A 24,344-nucleotide genomic window follows, 5' to 3' on the forward strand; every position below is an offset into this window, starting at 1 on the left:
CCGCCCAGCGCTGGGCCTGTTCCCTCTTTCCCCGACTCTGCCGCAGGGCCAGACCTGCCTCCTCCCACCTCCCCACCACCGTTTTGAGGCTGAGCACATCCCTGCACATCCCCTCATACCCTTCATTTTGGCACCAGGCTGGGCTTCGGATGTCCCCTCTACCCTTCCCACCACCATTGTGAGGCTGCGGCTGGGCCCATCTTCCCCACCTTCCCTGCTGCCATTTCAGGGCCAGGCTGCTTCCCTCCACGCTCTGTTTTGGGGGCAGGCCAGGCCCAAGGTGCCCCCCCACCCCCTCTTAGCCACTGTTTCATGGCCAGGCCCACTGCTCCCATCCCTCCACCCTTCCTGCCCACATTAGCCTGTGCCCACTGCTTCCCATGCCCTACCACCACGGTGGGCTGACTTCACCTCCCCTCGGGCTTGCTCCTCCCCGCCACTGCCCCCCCCACAACATCAGAAGAGAGAGGGGGGCGAGGTCAGCAACATTGGCCTCTCCCTTCCCCCCTTCCATATTCACCGCCTGCAGGGAGCGGTGGCGGGGGGAGTGTGGCCAATGCTGTATCTGAACCCCACTCCCCTCCATATTGCCGCCACCTCCACAGAGTAGGGCAGGCGGTTGAGTCCAGTTGTGCTGGCCTTGCCCCCCCCCCATCTTCTGTGTCCTCACAGTCATGGCGGTGGTTCACCGTGCTGCCACCTCCTGTCGGAATGCTGTATTCCCACTCTGATTAGTGGTTTCTGCACTCTGATTGGTTGTTTCAGTCAGCCAATCGGAATAAAGCGTTATGGACAGACAGACTAAGGCTTTTATATTAGAATTCTGACCTGGCTGTCATTGGGATTTGTCATTGATCACTGGTTCCCTAGCCATTCTTAGCTAAACATAGCTAGAGAGAAGAATGTCACCGAGTCTCTGGGAATGCAGAAGGCTAATCTGATAAGGATAATACTTTTTGGTCTTCTAGACTAATTCTTTACAAGCTGTGTATTTGTGATTGCATTGAAGCAATTTCCTTTCCATTTTCTTGTCTCTTTAGGGTCTCCATTCACTGGAATAGCAGGACTGAGGTTGTAATAGCATTTGTGCTAGGGTTTGTCTGTTCATAGTCTTTGTTAGTCGTAGAAAGATATTAACAGTGCAGTGCAGATCTGTGATCCTGCAACTCCAAAAGCAAAACTGGCCATAGTTTTTCCAGTCAGCCAATATTGGCAGAATTCATTACAGCAGTGATGACTTCATTGTAACTGCAACATTTAGCTGAGTGATAAACTTTAAGAAAACATTGGATTCAAAATTTGTATGTCACACAGGAGGGCTTGTTTGTTTGCCGGAGTGTTTTTTAAATCTTGTTATTTATTAAAAACATGCTGCTAACTTTTAGCATAACATTTTAGTGCAAACAATTCTATATTCCTTTTAATTGCTTTCCTAGATTGTGGTATTTCACATCTCATGCTAGTGCAGGGGTCGCCAGCCTGTGGCATCTGTGCTATAAGCAGCATAGGAAGCTTCCTTGCAGCAGGTATTGGGAGGGGCATAAGCACAGTGGCAGATAAAGCAGCAGATTGGGTAGGGACACCAGGCAGGAAGCAAGAAGCAGAAAGCAGAGCAGCTGATCAGGCAGGGGAGGAGGATCAAAGTGACACCCAGTGAATGTGTGGAGTTAATTTGTAGCGTGACTGCCAAAAAGGTTGCCCCCCCCCCCCCCCCAACCCCCCTGTGCCAGTGCATAATAAAAAGTTTAACTGACGTGGGTGTTTCATTTACTGACCAGGCCGAGCTGACTATAAAACATAAGGCTGTGGACAGATGCTTCTTTATACAAAATAAAAAATAAAAGTATCTTTTAATTTAAAATTTTAAAAAAGCTTGATAAGTCAGTAGCAAGCTGAGACCAGAGGTCATTTCCAGTTCTGCTTTGTTCTTTGTTATTTCTTTAAATGTTTATCACTGCACACAAAAATTATGCAGATTTGAAGGGAAAACTGGATCACTTACATTAACAACTTTCTGGTAGTTGTGTTGAACTATAGTGAAGGCTTTTGCTTTTCTATCTGATAAATAAACTGTTGCATGATGTTTCTTTTACAACAAGCCTAAATTTAGATGAATATTTAGCTGTCCATAGATTGTTGATCCTTCCCCCTTTCCTAAAATTAAATCATAGGTGCCCTTTTTTAGTATGTACAGGAAGAATGATAAGAATAGCAACTGAGGAGCCTAATTCAGTGTAATAAAAAGAGAGAGCAAGACAAAAATACATCAATTTTGGAATGGTCCTGATATTTCTTAAGGAAAAAAATCTAGTACAGTTTAAGAAATTAAAACAAAAATGTTCAACAGAAATTATTTTTAAACTGGCAACATATAATATAAAATTATATTCCTGCTATGGTATTTTATAAATTAGTTTAAGCACTGTATAGAAATAGTATCATTCTTTCTTAACTTCTGAGATGTATCCTTGATGGATATTATTTGTTTTAAAAACCTGTATTGAAGTAAATGAATGTACTGTGCCAGGTTCTTGTCATGTGGATGTTTGCTTTCACTTCCTGAGGTCGTTTTTGTCAGCAGAGCCTAAAGGGGAAGGACATGTCTTGAAGTTTGTACAAATGCCTTGAAGTTTGTAGTGCATGCCTTGAAGTTTGTAGTGCTTGTGTGACTGGATATGCAAGTCTAGGTGGTTTAAAGAGATTATGTACCAACATTGATCAGCGCCAAATGCTTTATTTACTCTTAGGGCTTCTTTACACAAGGAAATTCATTTCTTAGGGTGATATCTTTTATCAGACCAACTGTATAGTTGAGACAGAGTTAGACAAACTTTCAAACACAAGACATTTTTCATCAGGTCTCATCGGAGCTACAACATCACTCTTACGCTTTCAGAGAAATTAAGGGAGAACAAGATAGTGTGGGAGCTCTACAACCTAGCTATCTGCTCTAACTTCCACAGAGTCTACATTTAAGAGCACCTTTATGTGTTTGCCTTGGTAATAAGGTCCACTACAGAGAGGCACTCTCATTACAGATCAGAAGTATATTACAATCCCAGGCGGTGCTATACTCACTCCCACTCTAACTTGTGGAAGTAGTGTAGCAAACTTAGTGCAGTGTGCATGTATACCAATAAATTCTGTGGCTTTGCTACTTCAAGGTCAGGAAGTCATGTGTGTGGTGCATCTCGGGGTGCTGTCTGGCACTGTAATTGATCCACAGAAACATGCCCCTAAGAATGTCCACAGGGAGAGTTTAGAGCAGAATAGCTTTGTACATCCTGCTTTATTCTGAAATACTACCCTGTAGCAAGCCCTGAGTTATCCAAGTGAAGTCTGAAACCAAGGGGAGAAGGTATCTGGTATACTCCAGGCCACAAAGAATTATTCTTGTCTGTTCCTGATCTGTAATCACATTCCTTACAATGAAAACTCTAAACTCATGGTTTGAAAGGACTTTAATTTGGGCAACTTAAATGAAATCCAATACGGTGTTACAGATTTCATGATTGTAGTATACAGCAATAATCAATTAAATGTTTAAGATGCATGCCAGATCTGTGCCATTGCAACACCATATAGAGAGAAATGGGGGATTACTGGGTTTTCTTGTAGTCTGTAAGAGATCTCAAAAAGCTCCCGAACACGTGACAAACACCTGTGGCAGTTTTGAGAAGTGTTTCCTGGAGGTGCTCCAGTAGGAAGCCAACAGTTGACACCCCCTTTTTACAGTGGACTGCATCAGACCTATTCCAGCATTAATGGTATCTGAGGTTGCTCCCAATCTTTTTTTTTTTTAATGGAACCATCTTAACTGTAGTTTTATTTACTTTTAATTTTGTTGGATTGAATTTGGTTTTCTAAGGAAGTCCAGGATTATGCAGACAGGCATTGTGCATACTTTTCCCCAAAGATCTGCAAATGCACATTACTTTTGATTTGTGGCACATTAGCTACTTCCAAATTTCTAGCAGTTGTCCAGCTCTGGCACTGCACTTCCTACTGATCTATAACATCACTTGTGATCTCCATTTTTGTGCTTCTCAAGCTAGGACTGTTTTGTTTGTTGCATCCGTAATGTGGATCAGAGCTTGCAACTCTATCACCTGCTCATATTTTTAATAGCTAGCTGTTTGAAACTGGCTCACACAAATTCCTTGAACCAGCCAGTTGCAGGGTTCATTTCTTTTTCCCCTTTTTAGTTTTTCATTAAAGCAGTAGAGCCTGGCATATATTTTTAACAGTATCAAGACTCTAACTTCAGATTTCTGAGTCATCCCAGTTGTCATGGCTGATGGAAAAACACTGAGCTGTTTGTATCACAGGTTAGATAGATAAGTATGTCTAGATTAGGTCTATAACTGGTAGTGCATCTGATGAGATTGGTTAAGAAACTTTGAGATCTTTTTTGAAAGATGGGTTGTCATTGGTTTGCTGTGTGCCTCATCTGTAAATAAATAAATAATAGAATTTAGTTACTTACAGAAGTGGAAGGCCACTTTAGTAGCAGGCCCAGATTTCAGGTGCCTTTTCTTTGCTTTTCCGTGAAAGAATTTTCATATCCTAATTGTAATACTTGGGCCTATCTAATTTAATTTCTTTACCTGGATGATGGCTTAACGTGGAAACAGTGTAGAGGAAGTAAGAGTAGAAAAATCTGCATACAAAACGGAATGCTTTATAAGCATCTCTGATGTGAGGGAAGATGTGGGGTGGGTCTAGATAAAGACTTCCTTGCCCAAGCTGCCTTTCATTGAATGATGCCTCACTGATTCTGAGAGATTAGCATTGCACTTTAAAGCCATTTCATTTAAAATCATGATGGGTTCTTTTTTCCTTCATAGCCGCTACTTCTGTACCAGGCTCTGTCATGGTGGCAGCAAGCAGTGGTTTTTCTCTAGAACTGGAACAAATAAGCCCTCCCTGTACATTAACAGGACTACAGGATGGAAAGCTACTGTCAGCCTTTGCTCAAACTGCCCCTCTGGGTGCAAAAATCCTCCCTATTCATGATGAAGAATGTAACCAGCAATCTTTTGGACCTTACTCCAGGGACAGACAGAAATGTGCCTGAGTTCTTATTTTATCCAGTGTTACAGACTGGATTAGGATGCAATTTAAAAAGAACAGGATGAACTAGAAGGGGCACTCAAATGTGGTTGATTGTGGTATAAAGGCAGGTCCATTTAGATAAAGAGGGAGCATGGAAAAAAGGGATAGAAGAAATAGAAAATGTAAGGAGTTAAGTATGTTTTTCTGTGAATGTTAAACTGATCTTACGGCACTTTTTACAAGTCTAACTTCTGGTGTCCATCTGTGATTTTACACAAGATGTCAGTCGTATAAAATATGTCTCCATTTATTTTTGAGCACTTTTAGGATGTTACAATTTAAAATCAGGCCACTATTGATTAAAAAGTTTTGTACTAAAGTTTTTATTATTGGCATATGGTGCAGTAATATCATATGCAAATATGTGATATGGCTTTTGCCACAGGTAAGTAACACTCTGGTAATGCCTGCCAGAGTGCAGTACACAAGAATTTTGCTAGGCATGTGCGCCTTGGGGTGGATGGCAGGGGAGGCCTGAGGGGGCCCAATCCTTGTTGTGGTAGCTGAGCCCCAGCCCCTTGCCTGCTGTACACCTTGAGACGTGCATGTACCCACCACTGTTGCGGTTGCTTGCAGCCTCCCTGTTGCCTGCTGTGAGCAGCCCAAGCTCCATGGTGGGCATGTGCACCTTGGAGTGGATGGCAGGGAAGAGGCAGGGCCCCTCACAGCTCTCCTGCCATCCACTGTTGGCACACCAGCATCTTACAAGTTGAGGTTGTGGGTGTTTTTTGGCATTCTGCCCAGAAATGTTGCTGACCTCTGCCTTATGCCATTATGACCATCAGTGAAGCTTTATGGCTGAAGTTGGCCCTGTTATATTTGAGAGCCTTTTTGTTACCAGAGTAGTTGTAATTCAGCAGATCTCAGGGGCCTGGGATCTGTAATAAAAGACTACTCCATGGATCAGCAGCATTTTTGGGCAGAGTGCCAAAAACACCTGTAAATTTGACTTGTAAGATGTTGGTGTGCCAGGGGTGGACAGTGGGAGAACTATGAGGGGCCCAATCTTTGTTGTGATAGTGCAGCCCTGGCCTCTTCCCCACCATTCTCCATGGGGCATATGTGCCAAGCAAAATGCCTTCCCGTGCCCTGCTCTGACACCTGCCCTGGGGGTTGCCTATTCCAGGGCTAGTCAGTGTAGTCACTGCTGATTATTCTGTTGCTAAGCACAGCTGGCTATTTTATCACCTGTCAGCACTGAGTGGGTTCGCACTAAACCTGATTAACCTTTCATTCTTTAAACCCAAAACTTTGAAAAGGGAAGAGGAGTAAATGTCTTGCCTTGCATGCTTCCATGGACTTGAGTGAGCTTCTGATTGAGCCTATATTTTTCTTCAAGCCAAATATTTAAGATAGATTAAACAACCTATGCTTGGCTTTTGAAAGTGTTTTTGCTTTTTTTTCACTTAGCTATTGTTAACTTGGTTTGTATCATTTCCCTTGTAGGTATCGTCTTGGTAGCCATAAATCCTTATGAGCAGCTGCCTATATATGGCGAAGATATCATCAATGCCTACAGTGGTCAAAATATGGGGGATATGGATCCACACATTTTTGCTGTAGCTGAAGAAGCATATAAACAGATGGCCAGGTTTGTGGGGCAACAGAGCCTTTTAATTCATTGTTTCATCCTAGAAGTCTTAAATTTCCAGTTAATGAACACATTTTCTCTTCATATTTTTTCAGACGTTTTAGAAGTTCTCTCATTAATCCAGTGTATATTAAATGTCAACAAACCCTATTACATTAGCAAACAATAAAGCTGTTTTTTATGCCTTGAAGATAATTGTCTTTGGATAGGTAATGGGAAGGACCCATGGACCTATTCAGAATTAGGCCTAAAATTAAACAAATTAGAGCGGATCTGTATGGAGCTACATTATCTCAGTCTGATCAGTGAAATATAGAGCTGTTTTTGAACAGTAGCCCTTTTTAAACAAAGTGTGACTTTTAGAATGCAGCTATTTCACATGGGTTATGTTTGTGCATATATATGCACATAGGGTAATGATAACGGAAAGATTCTCCCAGTGTCATCTTTTATTAAAGGCAGAGGTAGACAAAACTTTGATTTGTATTTTGAAGGGCAAAAGGACCAGTTTCACAGAATGTGTCTGAAGAGAACAGATATTGGATCAGAATGATTTAATTGTGCTTCAGTTAGAGAAGAGTAAATTCTTTGAGCATATATACATGGACCTTTGTCTGCTCCAACACGCTGGAAATCCAGCGCATCAGAGCAGACTTGATTAACGGAGTTTGCAGAGCACATGAGCTGACGCAGCTGGCGCTGCATTGCATGCACTTGTATGAATGACGAAATGCACAACACCATGCAGAAAATGGCAGCAGTGCATTCCTGAACAAGAACACCTTTGTGTTTTAGTTCCAGAGCACACTACCGTCACTTTCTCAGTGCTGACACACATTTCGCCATTTATACTAATGCATGCGCTGCAGCGCCAGGCACTTTAAAAAGCACCCAGCACTGCAGCACATGCATGTGTACAAATGCTCAAATTCCCTTTAAGTGTTTTCTGAAAACTAATTCTTTAACCAAGCAAAAACTGGCCACTGAAATGAAGCCTTCCCCCCCCGAAGACATGCCTGTCTGAGAAACATTTGAAACCTTCCTGATTTTTGTATAGTCACTCTCAGTTTGGATAGTTGCTTTTAGTTTAGTTTGTGTGCTTCTCCAGTTAATAAAGTGGATCCAAGAGCTCTATTGTTAGTGATAGAAGTTGTTAATTTAGCCATCCTTCAGGTAAACCAGCTTGTTAAGCAAAAGATTGTCTGCTGATGAATTCATTGTGATGTGGCAATCGTTCAGTACTGGGATGAAAGTTTTCAGCTGATCATCTCTTAGCTGGCAACATACTCTATTAAGAATGTGTAAGAGAGTTAGAATGAAGTGAAGTCTAGCCAGCTTGTGTCTTTGATGCATACCCTGTAGAATGATCAGTTCATATGTTAATCATATAGTAGACCCATTTCAAAGGAGTAATGCACCTTGTGTCCATGTGTCATATTAATGGGCTGCCAATATCTGCAAAATACCCAAAGTCTAGATTTTTAGAAGGTGGATGGAGCATAGATGCTATGTATTTCAATTACTAGTCATCTGTTAAGGAGCTTCGTGTATCATGTGGTATGAAAAATGCCTTAAAAAAGGGGGAATCGTATCTGCATATTATAGCTCCTTCTATCAGGGATCTCATTGATTTACAGAAATTGTAACACCTTTTGTGCAGTCACTTTCTTACAGATGCAAAGTCTTGAGCTTGAGCCACTCTGGACTAGTGCCCACTCATGTCTAGCCCTTTTGTGTTGTTGTCTACAAAAAATAGTGTGCTTTGACCACACTAGATCAGTGGGCTGCAAGGCTTGGAACAGGAACGCTTGACCAAACACCTTTATTAAAAATGGGGAATGGAGGCAGATAACATTACATAACTTGCTGAAGGTCACCCCATAATTCTGTGGTAGAGTGAGAACTATAAACTAGATCACCAGACTCCAGTCTTTAGCCTGAACTTTAGCGTGTAAACCAGTGCTTTTAGTAGCTCCAAATTATTGAATAACTGTAAGTAGTGCTTTCTTTTTAAATAAATGAAAAGTAACATTTAAGCATCTCTTGAAACTGTTTCGTATAGAGATATGAACCAGCTTGAGACTGAGCCTTTATTCTTCTCAAAGCTGAATATTTAAGATAGATTAGCCAACCTATATTTAACTTTTAAAACTATTTCTGCTTTTTTTTTTCAAAAAGCTATTATTAATCAGATCTGTTTTATTTTCATTTGAGATATTGTCTTAGTACCCCGAAATTTTGATATATATAAAAACATACAACTAGGTAGAATGTCCCTACACTGAAGTAGTTATGCAGTTGTTTTCATTTTATACATGTACTCTCTTTTGTGCCATTTGCCTGCAAATCCTTGATGAACTTCTACACTGGTCCGGACCTGCAGGGAGCAAAACAGGAAAGCCAAGGCTGCAATGGAACTCTGACTAGCTACAAGTATCAAGGACAACAAAAAGTCAGATATGTGGGGTGCCAGAGGAAAAGCAAGGGCAACACTGGACCCCTGCTAAACCAGATGGGACAACTGATGACCAGTGCCCAGGAAAAAGCCAACTTGCTAAATGGGTACACTGCATCAGTCTTTCTTCAGTCCCATGGTACGCCCCTGCCCATTACAGGACAGGGAGGCCCAGGTGAGGGAGATTCCTTACCCTCCATCAATGTTAACCTCGTGAAAGAACACCTTGAGAAGCTGGACACCTTCAAGTCAGACAGCCCTGACAGTTTACACCCCAGGGTACTCCAGGAGTTGGCTAGCATCATAGCCCAGCCACTGGCACAGATCTTCAAGAACTCCTGGTGCTCTGATGAAGACCCCAATGATTGGAAGAAGGTCAATGTCGTGCCTATCTTTAAAAAAGGGAGGAAAGTGGATTCAGCAAACTATAGGCCCATCAACCTGACCTCTATCCTGGGGACGGTCTTCAAAAAGATTATCAAAGAAGCCATTCTTAACAGGCTGGCCGATGGCAACATCCTGCGGGACAGCCAGCATGGGTTTGTTGTGGGTAGTTCTTGCTTGACCAATCTCATTTCCTTCTATGACCAGGTGACCTATCACCTGGACAAAGGAGAAGAGATTGATGTCATATTTCTGGACTTTAAAAAAGCCTTTGATCTGGTATCCCAAGATCACCTCTTAGTAAAACTGGCTAACTGCGGCCTCGGCCACACCGCGAACTGCTAGCTGGGGAATTGGTTCTGTGGTAGGACCCGGAGGGTGGTGGTTGACGAAAGTCAATTGTTGTGGTGTCCTGTGACTGGTGGGGTTCCCCAGGGCTCTGTCCTTGGGCCTGTACTATTTAACATCTTCATTAATGATGTAGATGTTGGCATCAGAAGCGGACTGGCCAGGTTTGCCAATGACACCAAACTAGGGTAAAGTAGCCACACCTGAAGACAGGAGGGTGATCCAGGCTGACATTGACAGGCTCAGGAAATGGCCGGATGAGAACATGATGGTGTTTAACACTGAAAAATGCAAGGTTTTCCACCTTGGGAAGAAAAACCTGCAGCATCCTTATAGGCTTAGCAGTGCTTTGCTGGCTAGCACAATGGATGAAAGGGATTTGGGGGTCATGATTGACCACAAGATGAACATGAGCCTGCAATATGATACTGCTTCTAGTTAAGCAAGCAAAATGCTTGCTTGCATCCACAGATGCTTCTCAAGTAAATCCCAGAATGTCATCCTCCTGTTGTACTCAGCCTTGGTGAAGCCACAGCTGGAGTACTCCGTCCAGTTTTGGGCTCCACAAATCAAAAAGGATGTGGTGAAGCTTGAGAGGGTGCATAGGAGAGCCATGCGCATGGTCAGAGGTCAGGAAGACGGACCTTATGAACAGAGGCTGAGAGCTATGGAACTCTTCAGCCTGGAAAAGCACAGGCTCAGGGATGATCTGGTGGCCATATGTAAGTTCATCGGGGTGCTCACCAGGATCTGGGGGAATGTCTGTTCACCAGAGTGCCCCAAGGGTGACAAGGTCAAACGGTCACAAGCTCCTCCATGACCATTTCAGGCTGGACATAAGGAAGAACTTCTTTACTGTCCAAGCCCCCAAGTTTTGGAATAGATTGCCGCCGGAGGTGGTTCAAGCACCTACTCTTGAGTGCCTTCAAAAGGTATCTGGATGTTTATCTTGCTGGGATCCTATGATCCCTGCTGACTTCCTGCCCCTGGGGCAGGGAGCAGGACTCGATGATCTTGCAAGGTCCCTTCCAGCCCTAATGTCTATGAAATCTACGAAACCTATTCAGTCCCTTCTAATTTCTCACTTTGTTTCCAATTCTGTAGTCACTTAATGCTGTATTTTCTAGTAACGGTGCATATTGTCTTCTTTTTTTTTTTTCTCTGGGTCATTATTGCTTTAATCTCACTTCACTTTTCATTCCTTAGTTAACAAGGCTAAAATTCACAATATATATTCAGACTTGCAATTCAACTGTTGGATGTTTAGAAATCCCAGTTTAAGTTGTGCAGCATTTCCTTTGAGATTTGATTGTTTAATTCATAAATCTGCTAAATTTGGGGCAATAATCTTACTGTTAGGGTAGCTACTGTTTGTATACTTTTGTTAGGTTGCATTTTTCATCATCTTTAATACTTCCTGATGCTATATTTAAATAGACTCTAGCATAACCAGTGATGATTCTCTTATTCTTGAAGGATCAGTTGACGCCTCTTAATTTGTATACCTTACATCTTGCTTTATAATTATATTTTGATTCTTAGGATTTGCTTTTCCAGCTTGATTATTCCCTCCTTTCCCATAGAAGATACATGAGAAAATATACTTCCAGATAGTTGGCCATAAGTGGATGATTTCTCTATGATTTCATGGAACTACGAAGTTTTGATGACAGCAGTTGGTGAACATTAATTATAAATATAATGTTGGTACAGTGCTCTGAAAATAGAAGGTGCTAAATCAGTGTTGAATAGTAGTATTACAGCACTCAGAAGGCTCAATCCTGGCTTCATTGGGAACTGCATACATTTAACAAAGAACATAAGCAATCCTAAATAATGGGAAAAATCAAGGCATGTTTAGTCAAGAATTAATTATTGTTTGTTAGGTACTTTATTATCACATCCAGTACCTCAATGTCATTAAACTTCAGTGTTAAAAATTTAGTAGAATTACTGGCTAGTGAAGTTTTCATTTTGGGCTGTAATCAGACTCAGGCAGAGGACCAGAAGCTTGTGGTTTTTTTGTTTCATTTTTTTTAATGAAATCTAATGTTTGCCATTCAGTCAGATCAAGCCAGTGGAATGGTTGACACATTTTTTTGGATTGCTATACAATGTGGAGGTTCAAATCCTGTGAAGACTTGTTCACAAGTAATTTCTTTGGGATAGATTACACCATCTCCTTTTGTTTATATACACGGAGTTTTGGACCCTGTCTTCCCTTACTTCCATGTAGAAAGGGGGTTCAGTTGCCAGTGTGAAATCCCATTCCTTCCTGTATGACTTATCTAGTGGAACTGTTTTTGCATATCTGAGAGAGGAGTAAGCTGGCAGGGGAGAGTACACAGCTCCTTCTAGCTCCAAAAGCCTTATGCACAGCATCCTGGAGGTAGCTGTGGCCAGAAGAAATCTTATTAATACACTGTTGATGAGTTTTGGATTGAGGGGAGGGAAGTGGACAGGAGAAGGGAGCGTTAAAAAAAGTGGTGCTGAGACATGGTATCATAGCTTCGATGACTCGATTACTAGGATGGGCCATGAGAGCTTTTTCATTAGGGATAAACTCCACTGTATTGACCAGGTGATGGTGGGGCATCTCAGCACAGGATTTCTCACACAGACGTATTCCTGTGAAGTCTGGGATTCCACTCAGGGATTTTATTGTTGAACAAGACGGCATGACTTGGATGAATTGAAATTAATTTGATGGCATTGCTCTTGTGAATATATGCGTGAATATATTACTCATTTGAATAAGAGTTGTATAAGTCCTTATATTGTTGACTTCATGTGAGACAGTAGGCATGAATTTTCTCATGAGCTTTATCTTTCTATTTCTATCTAGAAACTATTGCCAAGTCACATGTGTGTGTGTCTGCCTGCCTTTCTTTCTGTCTCTCTCCTCCTTTCATTCTTATATCTCATATGCCACTTGTTCCATTTGAGCAAGTTTAAACAGATTTTGGACAGCGTTCAAAGCAGAAGAACAACTGAAAAGGAAGTAAATAACTGTTGAAATACTCATCTTTGTCCTGGAAGCATATCTCTCCTTGCCACATCTGTGTGTTCTGAACTCTTTGGAACTCCAGTGCTGATCTTTCTAAAAGTCAGCACTTCCCCACTGGTAACGCCCTGTTACCAGATTTCACAGCTTTTCCCTGGTAAAAAAATAACTTTGCTAACTGTGACATGAAATGGCAAACATCTTACTTTTTTGATTGCAAATGATATACTTGTCCATGCTAGCAAGACTTCTAGGGAATAATGGCTCAGGCTGGGGGTGGGGTGTTTATATATTTTTGGTCTTCTGGTATTCCTAACTTGCAGAGTATTCTAGTAAAATAAGTAAAATAAATAAAAATTTGAAAAGTTTAGTAACAATAGCAAGACACTAACTAACAAGTAGGCACAACTCCTCTCCTCTCCCTTTTATCTGCATTGATTACAAAGCCTCAATTTTAATTGTATGATGTGAAAAAAGAGTAGGTGTTGACTATGTTAGTTACCAGAAATGTCTTCACTATTTTCAATTTGCAAGACTTATTGTTTTCAGATTCCAGTCATCAGTGTAATAAAGTATGTAGAAGTTTTAATTTACACTGTTACTTTTTATATGTATTTTTCCTTGTTCAGTGTAACAAGAGAATGCTATATATGTAATACTCTCTTGATGTTCTGGTCCATTCTTATCTTGATACAGAACAACGAGATATTGTTGAGGACGTTTTCAAAATTAGGTAGAATAATTTGGCTGCTATCTGTTAGTTCCCTAGCAGAAGCCTCCAAAAGAGCTTCAGTTGGAAATAACAGTTGGAAACAGCATTATACAATGAAAAAGATTCTATAAAATGCAACATATTTGACCTTTACAAGAGACTCTGCCAAATCAGGTCATCCGTATGTGCCACAATAGTTTCATAGACCGGTCTGCAAAATTCAACTGTAGCTCAGAAGGTCACACTTTCAGAGTATTTCATTGAAGGATCATAGCGGGTAAGTGTAGCAGTGGAGAGAGAGCAGTATATTAGAAAAGCATACCTTCATCATGCTCATTTGTAATGTAAAGAAAAGAATATGCAGGTGTATCCCTGCTTAGGGGGATCAAGTTGTAGAACCTCATGGACTGAAGGGGGAGGAGGAGGAGGAGGACCAGGAGGATTGCGGCATGGGAGTGAGTCCATGGTTCAGTACTCTTTTTTTTCAGAAACGTCATGTGTAACTTTAGGAAATTGCATAGTTTCTCTGTACCTTCGTTTCCCATCTGAAAAACATAGATAATGACATTTCCCTACCTTGTATGGCTTTCTTTTCTGAGAATAAAGATATTAAAATTATGAAAAGTTTTAATAGTAGAGACCATCTAAGTACATAATTTGGGTATACATATTTAACAGATTCCCTACAACAAGCGTAAGGCTTCTGCTTAGTTTGAGTACAGCCAAGACTATGTGCAGACAGATTTAGTTGCGGGAAGGTAGGAACAGTTTGCAAGTCAGGTCAAAGGTCACTTTGCTGCCCCTCTCTTTAAATGGGAGCCTTTAAGGAAGTTGTTTGTTTAGAGTAACTAACCTAGATATTTTGCTAAAATAGGTAAAACTGAGCATAAGTCCTTTATATTTAGCTGCAGTTAGGGCAGAGTAAGGTTAACAGGTCAGTTTGTATGTTCAAAGTGTCTAGTCTAAGGGAACCCATAAACAAAAACCTTCTTAAAAGAGCAGGCTAAGTTTTAATGCTTTAAAAAATGCAGGTAGAAGTCTAGCAGCTGGGTGGGGGCTAGTTTATTGTACTGAGCATAGCCTGTCTGATTACCTGCCCAAGGAGCTGGTTTCTTATGTGTGCAGCTGTTGCAAAGAGCCTCCTGGCTCTCAGAGAACAAATATGTTCTAACAGGGCTAGGGTTGCAGAACTGGAGCAGTGAAGGGAGGCAGAAAAGTTCACAGATGAGGCTTTTGGGACATTGTAGGGCAGTCCCACCTCCGTTGTCTCCCTTCCCATATTGTGGAGGGGGAAAAGAGTTTGAGGGATGGAGGGCATCAAGCTGGGAAGGAATGCGGAAAATGGTCCCTTTAAATGGGTCCCACCTTCTAGCTGATGTCACAGTGTCATGTTGCACTGAGGGTACTTCTCTAAGGGAAGGGACCCCACAAGTAAGGAGGAGGCAGGTGGTGGTAATGGGCAATTCGATTATTAGGCACATAGGTGGGTTTGTGATGTTCTCATGGTGACTTGCCTGCTGGGCGCAAAGATACTGGAGCTCATGAGATGTGTAGATGTGCTGCTACAGAGTGTTAGGAAGTAGCTGTTGGTAGTGGTCTTAGCCATCAGCCTTTAAGTTTACCTCTAAACAAGGAGACTACACCAAAATGAGGAAGCTAGTTGGACAGAAGTTAGAATGGGCTCCTAAGCAGGTGAGGAACTTTCAAGCAACATGGAAACTGTTTATGCAGAACTCCATATTGGAGGCATGTAGCAATGACAAAGCTAAGGGTAGCAGAGAGGTTCGGGGAGCTAAATTTAGGTTGCTAGGTAGGAGATTGAAGTCTAGTACCTCTATGGCAGCATTCTCTTATATGCATCCTGTCCCACACTTCAGGGCCAGGCAGACAAGTAGAGCTCAAATCTCAATGTGTGGCTAAGGTGGTAGAAGAGAGGTTTAGATCCATTAGGAACTGAATGAGGAACAGTGAGAACTTGTACAGGAGGGATGGTCTCCACTTGAACCAAAATGGTACCAAATTGCTGACACACAACTTTAAAGAGGTGGTAGAACAGCTTTTAAACGGAAAACTGGGGGAAAACCAACAGGTGCAGAACAGCACACAGTTCAGATTGACTCATCCTATGGAGGTGAAACCATAAACAATGGGAATAAGAAACGGAGGGGAGTGCTCAGGTGAAATGCAGAGAAGGCCAGTATAAACTAATAGATTTACTGAGTAAAATATCACACAAGTAGCCAACCAGGCAACAGGAAAAAATATAAGTACTTTCATACCAATGGCAGAAGTCTAAGATCTGAGATGTAAGAGCTTGAATGCTTAACAGTAAATAACAATATTGACATAATAGGTACCTCAGAAACATGGTGGAATGAGGAAAATTAATGGGATGCTGCAATACCAGGAAACAAACTATACAGAAATAATAGAATAGCTTGAACTAATGGGGTAGTGGCACTTTAAATCAAATACTGCATCGAATCAAATAGGGTAGATTTTTCAACTGATAAGGTACCATAGAATCTCTGTGGATACAAATTCTGTATTTTAATACAAAAAAGTATGTCTGGGGATATACTGTCAACCCCCAGACCAGAGCAGCAGAGGCAAGCTAGAAATGCTAAGGAAGTTGAGAGGCAGCAAAAGCAGAAAACACAACAACAATGGATGTTTATAATAATTATCCACAAATAGACTGGGTCAATGTACCCTCTAGTGGGGGTGCAAAGATCAAGCATCTTCATATTAGAAAAGACTGCTTTCTGGAACAACTGGTCCTGGAACCTACATGAAAAGGGCCATTCTTGACCTAGTCCTAAACAATGCACAGGGGTGCAAAGGTAAGTATGACTGAACCTCTCTGCAGTAGTGCTATTGGCTTTGACATCCACGTAGGAGGGGAGATGAGAAGAAAATCCATCACATTGGCCTTTAAGTTTACCTCTGAACAGGGAGACTACACCAGAATGAGGAAGCTAGTTGGACTGAAGTTAGAAGGGGCTCCTAAGCAGGTGAGGAACTTTCAAGCAACATGGAAACTATTTATGCAGAACTCCATATTGGAGGCACATAGCAAATGCATACTGCAAATCAAAAACAAATGAAAAGTAGACCACAAGAAAGCAAGCATGATTTAATGTTGCAGAGGCAATAAATAGAAAAAAAAAGGCTTCTTTCAACAGATAGAAGGTAAATGCTAATGAGGTAAAAATTTTGAGCACAAACACTAGAAAATCAAATGGAAAACCATAGCAAGAGAAGCCAAAAAAGAATTTGAGAAACTTGTTAGAGATATAAAAGGTAATAATAAAAAAATCTTTTAAGTAGGTTGGTCCCTGAAGACCTGCCATCTGGGAAGCTTCAGCCAGGTGTCTCCTGCCTCAGTGTGTGGGGCTCTGGCTCCAGCTCCCAGCTGCCTTCCACCTACTCTGCCATGCTGGGTGGGTAGAGTGGGTGACAGGCAGCTGGGAGCTAGAGTCAGAGCTCCATGAGCTGGGGCCTGACCAAAGTTTCCTCCTGGCCAGGAGTGGCGCAGCAGGAGGAGGAGCCACTGGAGACTAAAAGTGGCTGCAGCTGTACCGGAAGTAGCTCCACTGGAAGGGCCAGACTGGCAGGCACAGCCTGGAGCAAGGTATGGGCTGCTGCAGGCTAGGCTCAGCCCCATGCAGAGCACTGTGGAGGCAGCCGTGGGCCGGATCAAATCAATTGCCCACATCCCATCAGTTGGCAGGTCAGATCTGGCCTGCAGGCAGTATTTTGCCTGCCCCTGGTGTATAATGATGTACCTGGGCAAAAATACCCTGCAATACCCTGGGCAAAAATACCCAATTAGCTGTTACCACACAAGAAAGAGATCTGGAAGTCAGCATGGACCTTTTGATAAAACATCAGCTCGGTGTTTAGCAGCTGTCAAACAGGCAAACAAAATGTAGGGATTAATAAGGGAATTGTAAAGAAAATGGAAAGTATCATTATGCCCTTTTATAAATCCATGGTGTATCCACACTTTGAATACTGTGCCCAGCTTTGGTCCATACATTTCAGAAAGGAACTAGAGAAGGTACAGAGTAGAACAAGGGTGATTTCTGTTATGGAAGGGCTTCCCTATGAGGAGAGACTATAGACAGTAGGCCTATTCGGTTTAGAAAAGAAACATTTGAGGGTGTTATGATAAGAGTTTACAAAATATTAAATGGTGAAGAGAAAGTAAATAGGGATTTATTATTTAATTGTCTCTCATAACAGCAGAACTAAGGGTCACAAAATGAAACTAGGAGGTAGTGAGTTTAAAACTGACAAAAGGAAGTTTTTGTACACAGTACAAAAGTATGTACTGTATGATTAAAGTATGAAACTGGGTTTTGTCCGATGTTGTAGAGACTGACAGTTTAGCCTGATTCAAAAAGAGTGAACGAAGTCTTGGGACAAATGTCCATCAGTAGCTATTGATCTTAGAAGTTAGGGCTACAGCCTCTGGATTAGAACTTCCTAGACCCTAAATGCTGGAGGCTGCAAGTGGAAGAGGAACAGTGGAAAAAACCCTGGTCTTACCTAGTTCACTCTCCCTTTCAGCAGAGTTCTGGACACAAAATTCATATGCAGTGTCCTGCTCGTAGCTGTGCACTAAGCTTTAGCAGACTATTGCAGCCATGACCTCAGACTAATCCCTAGAGAAATCAGTTTTATTGTGCTGGCTTATCTTTGTACCCCTCCATTGTATAGTCTGTCATGATTTTGTAGTCAGTGGTAACCTCAGTCTTCTCCATTTGTAAGTGTCCGGAGAAATCTCAATTAATTCCTTATCATTTTATCTTTTGGCATTTCTGCACTTTAGAGCTTTATCTCCTAGGAGCAGTTAAAACTATAAACTATGCATCTTGTTTGTTAAAAAATGTAACTGCTGTTTTCAAGTCTGTTCTCTAAAGCTTTTACCAAGTTGCTTTTTGCATAGTGCCATGGAGTGTTAATAACATTGGGGAACTTTATCCTCAAGAGTGAAAAATATAGTTGAATTTTCAGCATGTTTGTTTCTGAAGCATAAAATCTGCAGTTATGAATTATAATATCTAAAACAGCGGTTTTCGTTGCAGATCTCTAGCTGCTTTGCTGGAAAGTCAATATTGTTATCCCCAATTTAGATATAGAAACAGAGGCATGGAGGAGGAAAGTGGCTTGCCCAGTGTCACACTGCAGGCCCCTGGAAGAAGTGGAGCAAAGACTAAGGTCACAACTTCCAGTGCAGTGTTCAGTTCAGTAGGCCAAGCTGTCCTGCTCTGAGTTAGTTCTGAGAGTGTGGTCAGCTGTGTGAGTAATTTCATTGTTTTTCACCCAAGCCAATGTTTGGCTTTTTCCTTGATAAAGAAAGTAGACCTCTCATTTATTTTATATGTCTATATTATGCTATGTCAAGGGTCTTGTATGTCCACAAGTCTTTGTTTTTAAGCACATTACAGCCATTTGCTAACTAATCCTGGCATACCCCTCTAAGATAAGCAAGTATAATTATGCCCATTTTAAAAAAAGAGCAACAGAGGCAGAAAGGATGTAATTGGTCAACCGCACACTATGCCAGTATTAGTGCTGGGCTTTGTACAAAGGACTTAGCTCCTAGTTCTATACTAAGAGACCATGTTTTTCTCCAACAGCAAAAGGAGATATGAGTGTAAAATATTGATACAGTAGGAGAATTAAATGCATGTTGCACTAGAAATATAAAATTTTGTAAACACTGTTAAAGTGTTTTCTCTGGCTTGAATTTCACGCTTATTATCCATAAATTATTTTAGAAAAAAATAACTCTACTAACAATGTAGACTGTTGTCATGACTCAAGCTGCAGTCACATTTGTGTCTCAATAGGAGAGTTTTTATAATCATCATTCTTTCTGTTTAGGGAAGAGTATTTCAGGTCAGGGCATGGAGCTGGACAGTCAAAAAAGCATACGGGGTAGAGATGGTGTAGTCAAGAATAGACCAAGCTGTGGAAATGTTAGCTCCATAGGAGTGGCACTTTTGTCAGGACTTGTAAAGGGAAGTAGTACGTACTAAGGAATAATCTCAAACAATTTAATCTTCAATAATAATACTGTATTTACATGATTATTTGTGTAATCATGCAATCCAGGCTTTATACAAATATCAGCTAATTAATCCTTGTAGCGGTCTTTTAATATGGAAGGAATAATTGTCCAGATTAGACCACACACTTCTGCACCAGTACATGGGAAATACTCTCTGTAACTCAAATGAGCATTGGATTAGGTCTTTAGTGAAAGGCTTGCATTCCAAGATGCTATTTCATGAATTCTGAAAATTTGCTGATCAGATTATAAGCAACTTGTTACTGTTATTCTTCAATAATGCATTGATGCTACCTTGCCAACTTAACATTTTCCACCATGGACTTGTCTTATTTACATGTCTGTTTTATTCTCATTTTTCCTATTTTTAACTTCATCCCTATGTGTATCTGCTCTCTCTACTCTTTTTCATCAGTAAAAAATAGTGTGGTACTGTGAACATTGTATGAGGCCCCAACTCCCTATAGATGCAATATGCTTTTAATAAGGCTCTTTTATTTATTTATTTTAAATATGATATTGGAACATTTTTGTAAAACCAAATATAGAAAAGTATGAGAACCTTTTTCTGTACAGTTTTCTCTGCTATTATTCAGTAAGGTCCTTAGATTTAATCCAGAAAATAGTTTTATTAGAGGGTAACCCCCAAAATATAAGGATAAAAATTCCATCTAGTTCTTTTGAATACAAGTCAAGCACTGAGTCACTGTCTTTTGAAAGACCTGCTCATTTGGGGGATTTTATTAGTAACAAGATGATGGACATGCCATATTCAAAAACTAAGAACGTCTCTCTCCATAGTGCCTTTGTTTTAGGCAGTGTCTTTTGTGCAGTATTCTTGCCATTTAAGGAAAACTACATTGAGACAATCTTTAAAATTTTCTTCTGTAAATTAACTATGTTGCTTTTTGTAAAGGTCAGAAAAAAATAAATATTATGAGGAACTCTTTACTTGATACTGATGACACTAACTAACCACTGGAAATCTCCTGCCATCTTGTTCTGTGGGAAAGGCATTGGATTTTCAAAGAAAAGGGAAAGTTTTCCTTTTCCTTTCCCCAACAGCTATTTTATTTCAAGAAGTGAACTTAAATCAACATTTACTGTGTAAGCCAGAAAGTTGTTAGTAAAATACTTTCATTAGGGCTTAGGCTATAGTTGTACAAGAATTTGAAGATACTAGATTTGAAGGAGATTTTTACCTAATTAGTAAATCAGTTTCATAGTCATGTTAAACATCAATAAATGGCTTTTCTTTTCAAAGCCCTTTGCTTGACACTGCAGTCAGTCAACTTACAACAAGGATGGACTTGGTCCATTGAGGGTACACCTGGTGAATGAACTACCTCAGTCCCCATACATCAGTCTGAGAAAATATCAAATAACAAATAATCAGGGCTGGAAGGGACCTTCAGGGACATCAAATAAATAAGAAACAACTCAATCAGTAATGGAATTAGCAGCAGCAGCATACCCAGTGCTTATGATCTTGAAGGCATTGTATAAACTTGATTTACTTTATCATATCAGTTTGGGAGCTTGCATGGCTAGAGTTTCTATACTCCACAGAAGCAAAGCTTGCTAGAACAGCCTCATGGAGCATAGCTGATTCTTAGCTAATCAGTTGAATAAATTGGATTATACATGCATGTGAGAGAATAAGAAGGTGTATAAACATGGTTACAGATGCTCGAGTTATTGAACAGTGGGCTTCTATTTCACTCATTGGTGGGGCATAGACAGGTACCTAAATGTAATTCTGGTCCCCTCTGTTTAAGTCCCAAAAATCCAGGTGGGTCACTGTCATCTGACCCTTATGAATGAGTCACAAAAAGCAGCAAGTATTGGCCACATATTCATCTAAGAGGTAGAATAGAATCTGATCTGGTATTTCTGTTGTATGTATGTGCTGTCATAGAGCTTGCCCCTCATTTAAGTGAGGGCACTGATAGATTAGTAATTGCAAGTAATAGAATCCAGACTTCTTTTGAAGTATATCATGATAATGGCATATGGTACCTACATTTGTGAACGTGCAGTTTTTGAAATTGAGTTTGACTTGAACTGTGTTAATGTTGCTTTCTGTTTAATCATAATGATAGTGCTCTCACTGAAACTAACAGCTTTGAGCAAGATTTCAGATGTGCTGGGGCTCCAAAATTGACATTTATTGGATTTTTTAAAAAATTGTCTTCACTGCTTTGTTTTTCAAAGTGATTCTTTTGGATTGGCTTTCCTATTGCTGTAACTCAGCTGCAGGCTGGACACATCACTGACGGGCATGATGACTCACATTGCACACACATAATTCCCATTAATGTCAAAGAATTTATCCCAAATGTTCTCTGAGTCACAGGTTCCCTCCTTTGAGAGTTTTCAAAAAATCTTTGATAATTTAAAACATGGATTGAATATGCAAATCAGTTTCAGATTTCTATAGACTCATGCAGGAGGTACTTGTCCCCACTAGAGAAAATGCCATACTGGATCTGGTGTTAGCCTCTCGGGACAACCTGGTGCGGGATGTGCTAGTACAAGGGAGGCTAGGGGACAGTGATCATGAAATGATCCAGTTTGCTATTCAGAGAAAGGTGGGGAGGGTAACTAGCACAGCACAAATGCTTGACTTTAGGAAAGCCAACTTCGATGTGCTCAGGGCAGTAGTCAGGGAAGCAGTTGGAGCCCAGGGGGTAGCTAGTATGGGGGTCTAGGAAAGGTGGTCCTTTCTCAAGGAGGCTATCCTTGGGGCGCAGCAGGACTCAATTCCTCTGCGCAGGAGGGCAGGAAAAGGGTCCAAGAAACCTTCATGGCTGAGTGCGGATATCCAGGCTGGCCTGAGGGCAAAGAAAAAAGCATACTGGCAGTGGAAGCTTGGGGCAGAGACCAAGGAGGAGTACAGCACCCTGACCCGAGCTTGTAGGGATTTGGTAAGGAAGGCTAAAGCAGCACTGGAGCTTAGATTAGCTTCTGGGATTAAGGATAACAAAAAGTCCTTCTTCAAGTATATAGATAGCAAGAAGAAGTCTCGGGGTAACATTGGACCCCTATGAGGCGGGGCAGGGCAGTTGGTGATGGACGCGCGAGAGAAGGCAGAACTCTTCAACAAGTTCTTTGCCTCTGTGTTCCTGTCCGCTGACAATGGGGTGCTCTCGGGTGATAGCGTAGAGAGGCCCGGAAAGGATGCGAGTCCTCCAACTGTTAGTTCAGACCTAGTTAAGGATTAGCTGGAGGGCTTAGATGTACCCAAGTCAGTGAGCCCAGATGACCTTCATCCGCGGGTGCTGAGGGAATTGGCTGGTGTCATTGCAGAGCCATTAGCACGGCTGTTCGAGGACTCCTGGTGCTCAGGCCAAGTCCCTGAGGACTGGAAAAGGGCCAATGTGGTCCCTATTTTCAAGAAGGGGAGGAAGGAAGAGCCTGGCAACTACAGGCCAGTCAGCCTCACTTCTATCCTGGGGAAGGTCTTTGAAAAAATTATCAAGGGCCACATTTGTGAGAGCCCTGCAGGGGAAGTGATGTTGAGGGGTAACCAACACGAGTTTGTGCCAGGCCAATCCTGCCTGACTAACCTGGTCTCTTTCTATGACCAGCTAACAAAGAGCTTAGATGGGAAGGAGGAAGTCGATGTCATCTTCTTGGACTTCCAGAAGGCCTTCGACACAGTGTCCCACCTAATTCTGGTGGGAAAGCTGAGGGACTGCAGCACTGACGAATGCATGGTCACATGGGTGGCAAAGTGGCTCCAGCGGCGCACCCAGAGGGTGGTGGTGGACGGGTCAATGTCGACCTGGGAGGGTATGGGCAGCGGAGTCCCCCGGGGCTTGGTCCTTGGGCTGGTGCTGTTCAACATCTTCATTAGCGACCTGGACGAGGGTGTGGAGAGAACCCTGTTCAAGTTTTCTGATGACACCAAGCTGTGGGGTAAAGGGAATACACCGGCAGGCAGGGACGGCATCCAGGCAGACCTGGATAGGTTAGAGAAGTGGGCGAATCTGAACAGGATGCGGTTCAACAAGGACAAGTGCAGGGTGCTGCACCTGGGGAGAGGGAACCAGCATTATAGTTATAGGTTAGGGGCTGACCCTTTCAGCAGCACAGAGGCAGAGAGGGATCTTGAAGTCAGGATTGATTCCAGGATGAATGAGTCGCCAATGCAGAGCCAACCGCACCCTGTCCTGCATCAACAGGGACATCACTAACAGGTGCAGAGAGGTCTTGCTCCCCCTCTATGTGGCACTGGTCAGGCCGCAGCTGTAGTACTGTGTCCAGTTCTGGGCACCGCACTTCAAGAGGGACGTGGAGAGCCTGGAGAGGGTCCAGAGGAGGGCCACTCATATCGTTGGGGGCCTCCCGGGCCAGCCCTATGAGGAAAGGCTGAGGGACCTGAATCTCTTCAGTCTCTGCAAGAGGAAACTGAGGGGGGAATCTTGTGGTTGCCTACAGCCTTATCGGGGCCACCAGCAGGGACTCGGGGAAAGTCTGTTCACCAGGAACAATGGCCACAAGCTGAGGGAGGATAGGTTTAGGTTAGATATTAGGAAGAACCACTTCACGGTAAGGGTGTCCAGAGCCTGGAATAGGCTTCCCAGAGAGGTGGTGCTCTCACCTTCCCTGGAAATGTTCAAGAGGAGACTGGACAGGCACCTGGCTGGG

At 42.0% G+C, this 24,344-nt stretch overlaps 1 protein-coding gene across 10 annotated transcripts in view; it reads left to right on the top strand.

Moving 5' to 3' along the window:
* MYO5A (myosin VA) overlaps positions 1 to 24,344 on the top strand; it is a 193,418-nt gene that overhangs the window by 70,036 nt on the left and 99,038 nt on the right. For all 10 annotated transcript variants that reach the window (XM_019533553.1, XM_019533557.1, XM_019533559.1 and 7 more), the window contains exon 4: positions 6,562 to 6,706. In XM_019533553.1, coding sequence (XP_019389098.1) covers positions 6,562 to 6,706 — 145 coding nt within the window. The remainder of the gene's footprint in view (positions 1 to 6,561; positions 6,707 to 24,344) is intronic.

The sequence above is a fragment of the Crocodylus porosus genome, unplaced genomic scaffold (genome assembly GCF_001723895.1).
Source record: "Crocodylus porosus isolate Cpor-Errol unplaced genomic scaffold, CroPor_comp1, whole genome shotgun sequence".
NCBI classification, from domain to species: domain Eukaryota; kingdom Metazoa; phylum Chordata; order Crocodylia; family Crocodylidae; genus Crocodylus; species Crocodylus porosus.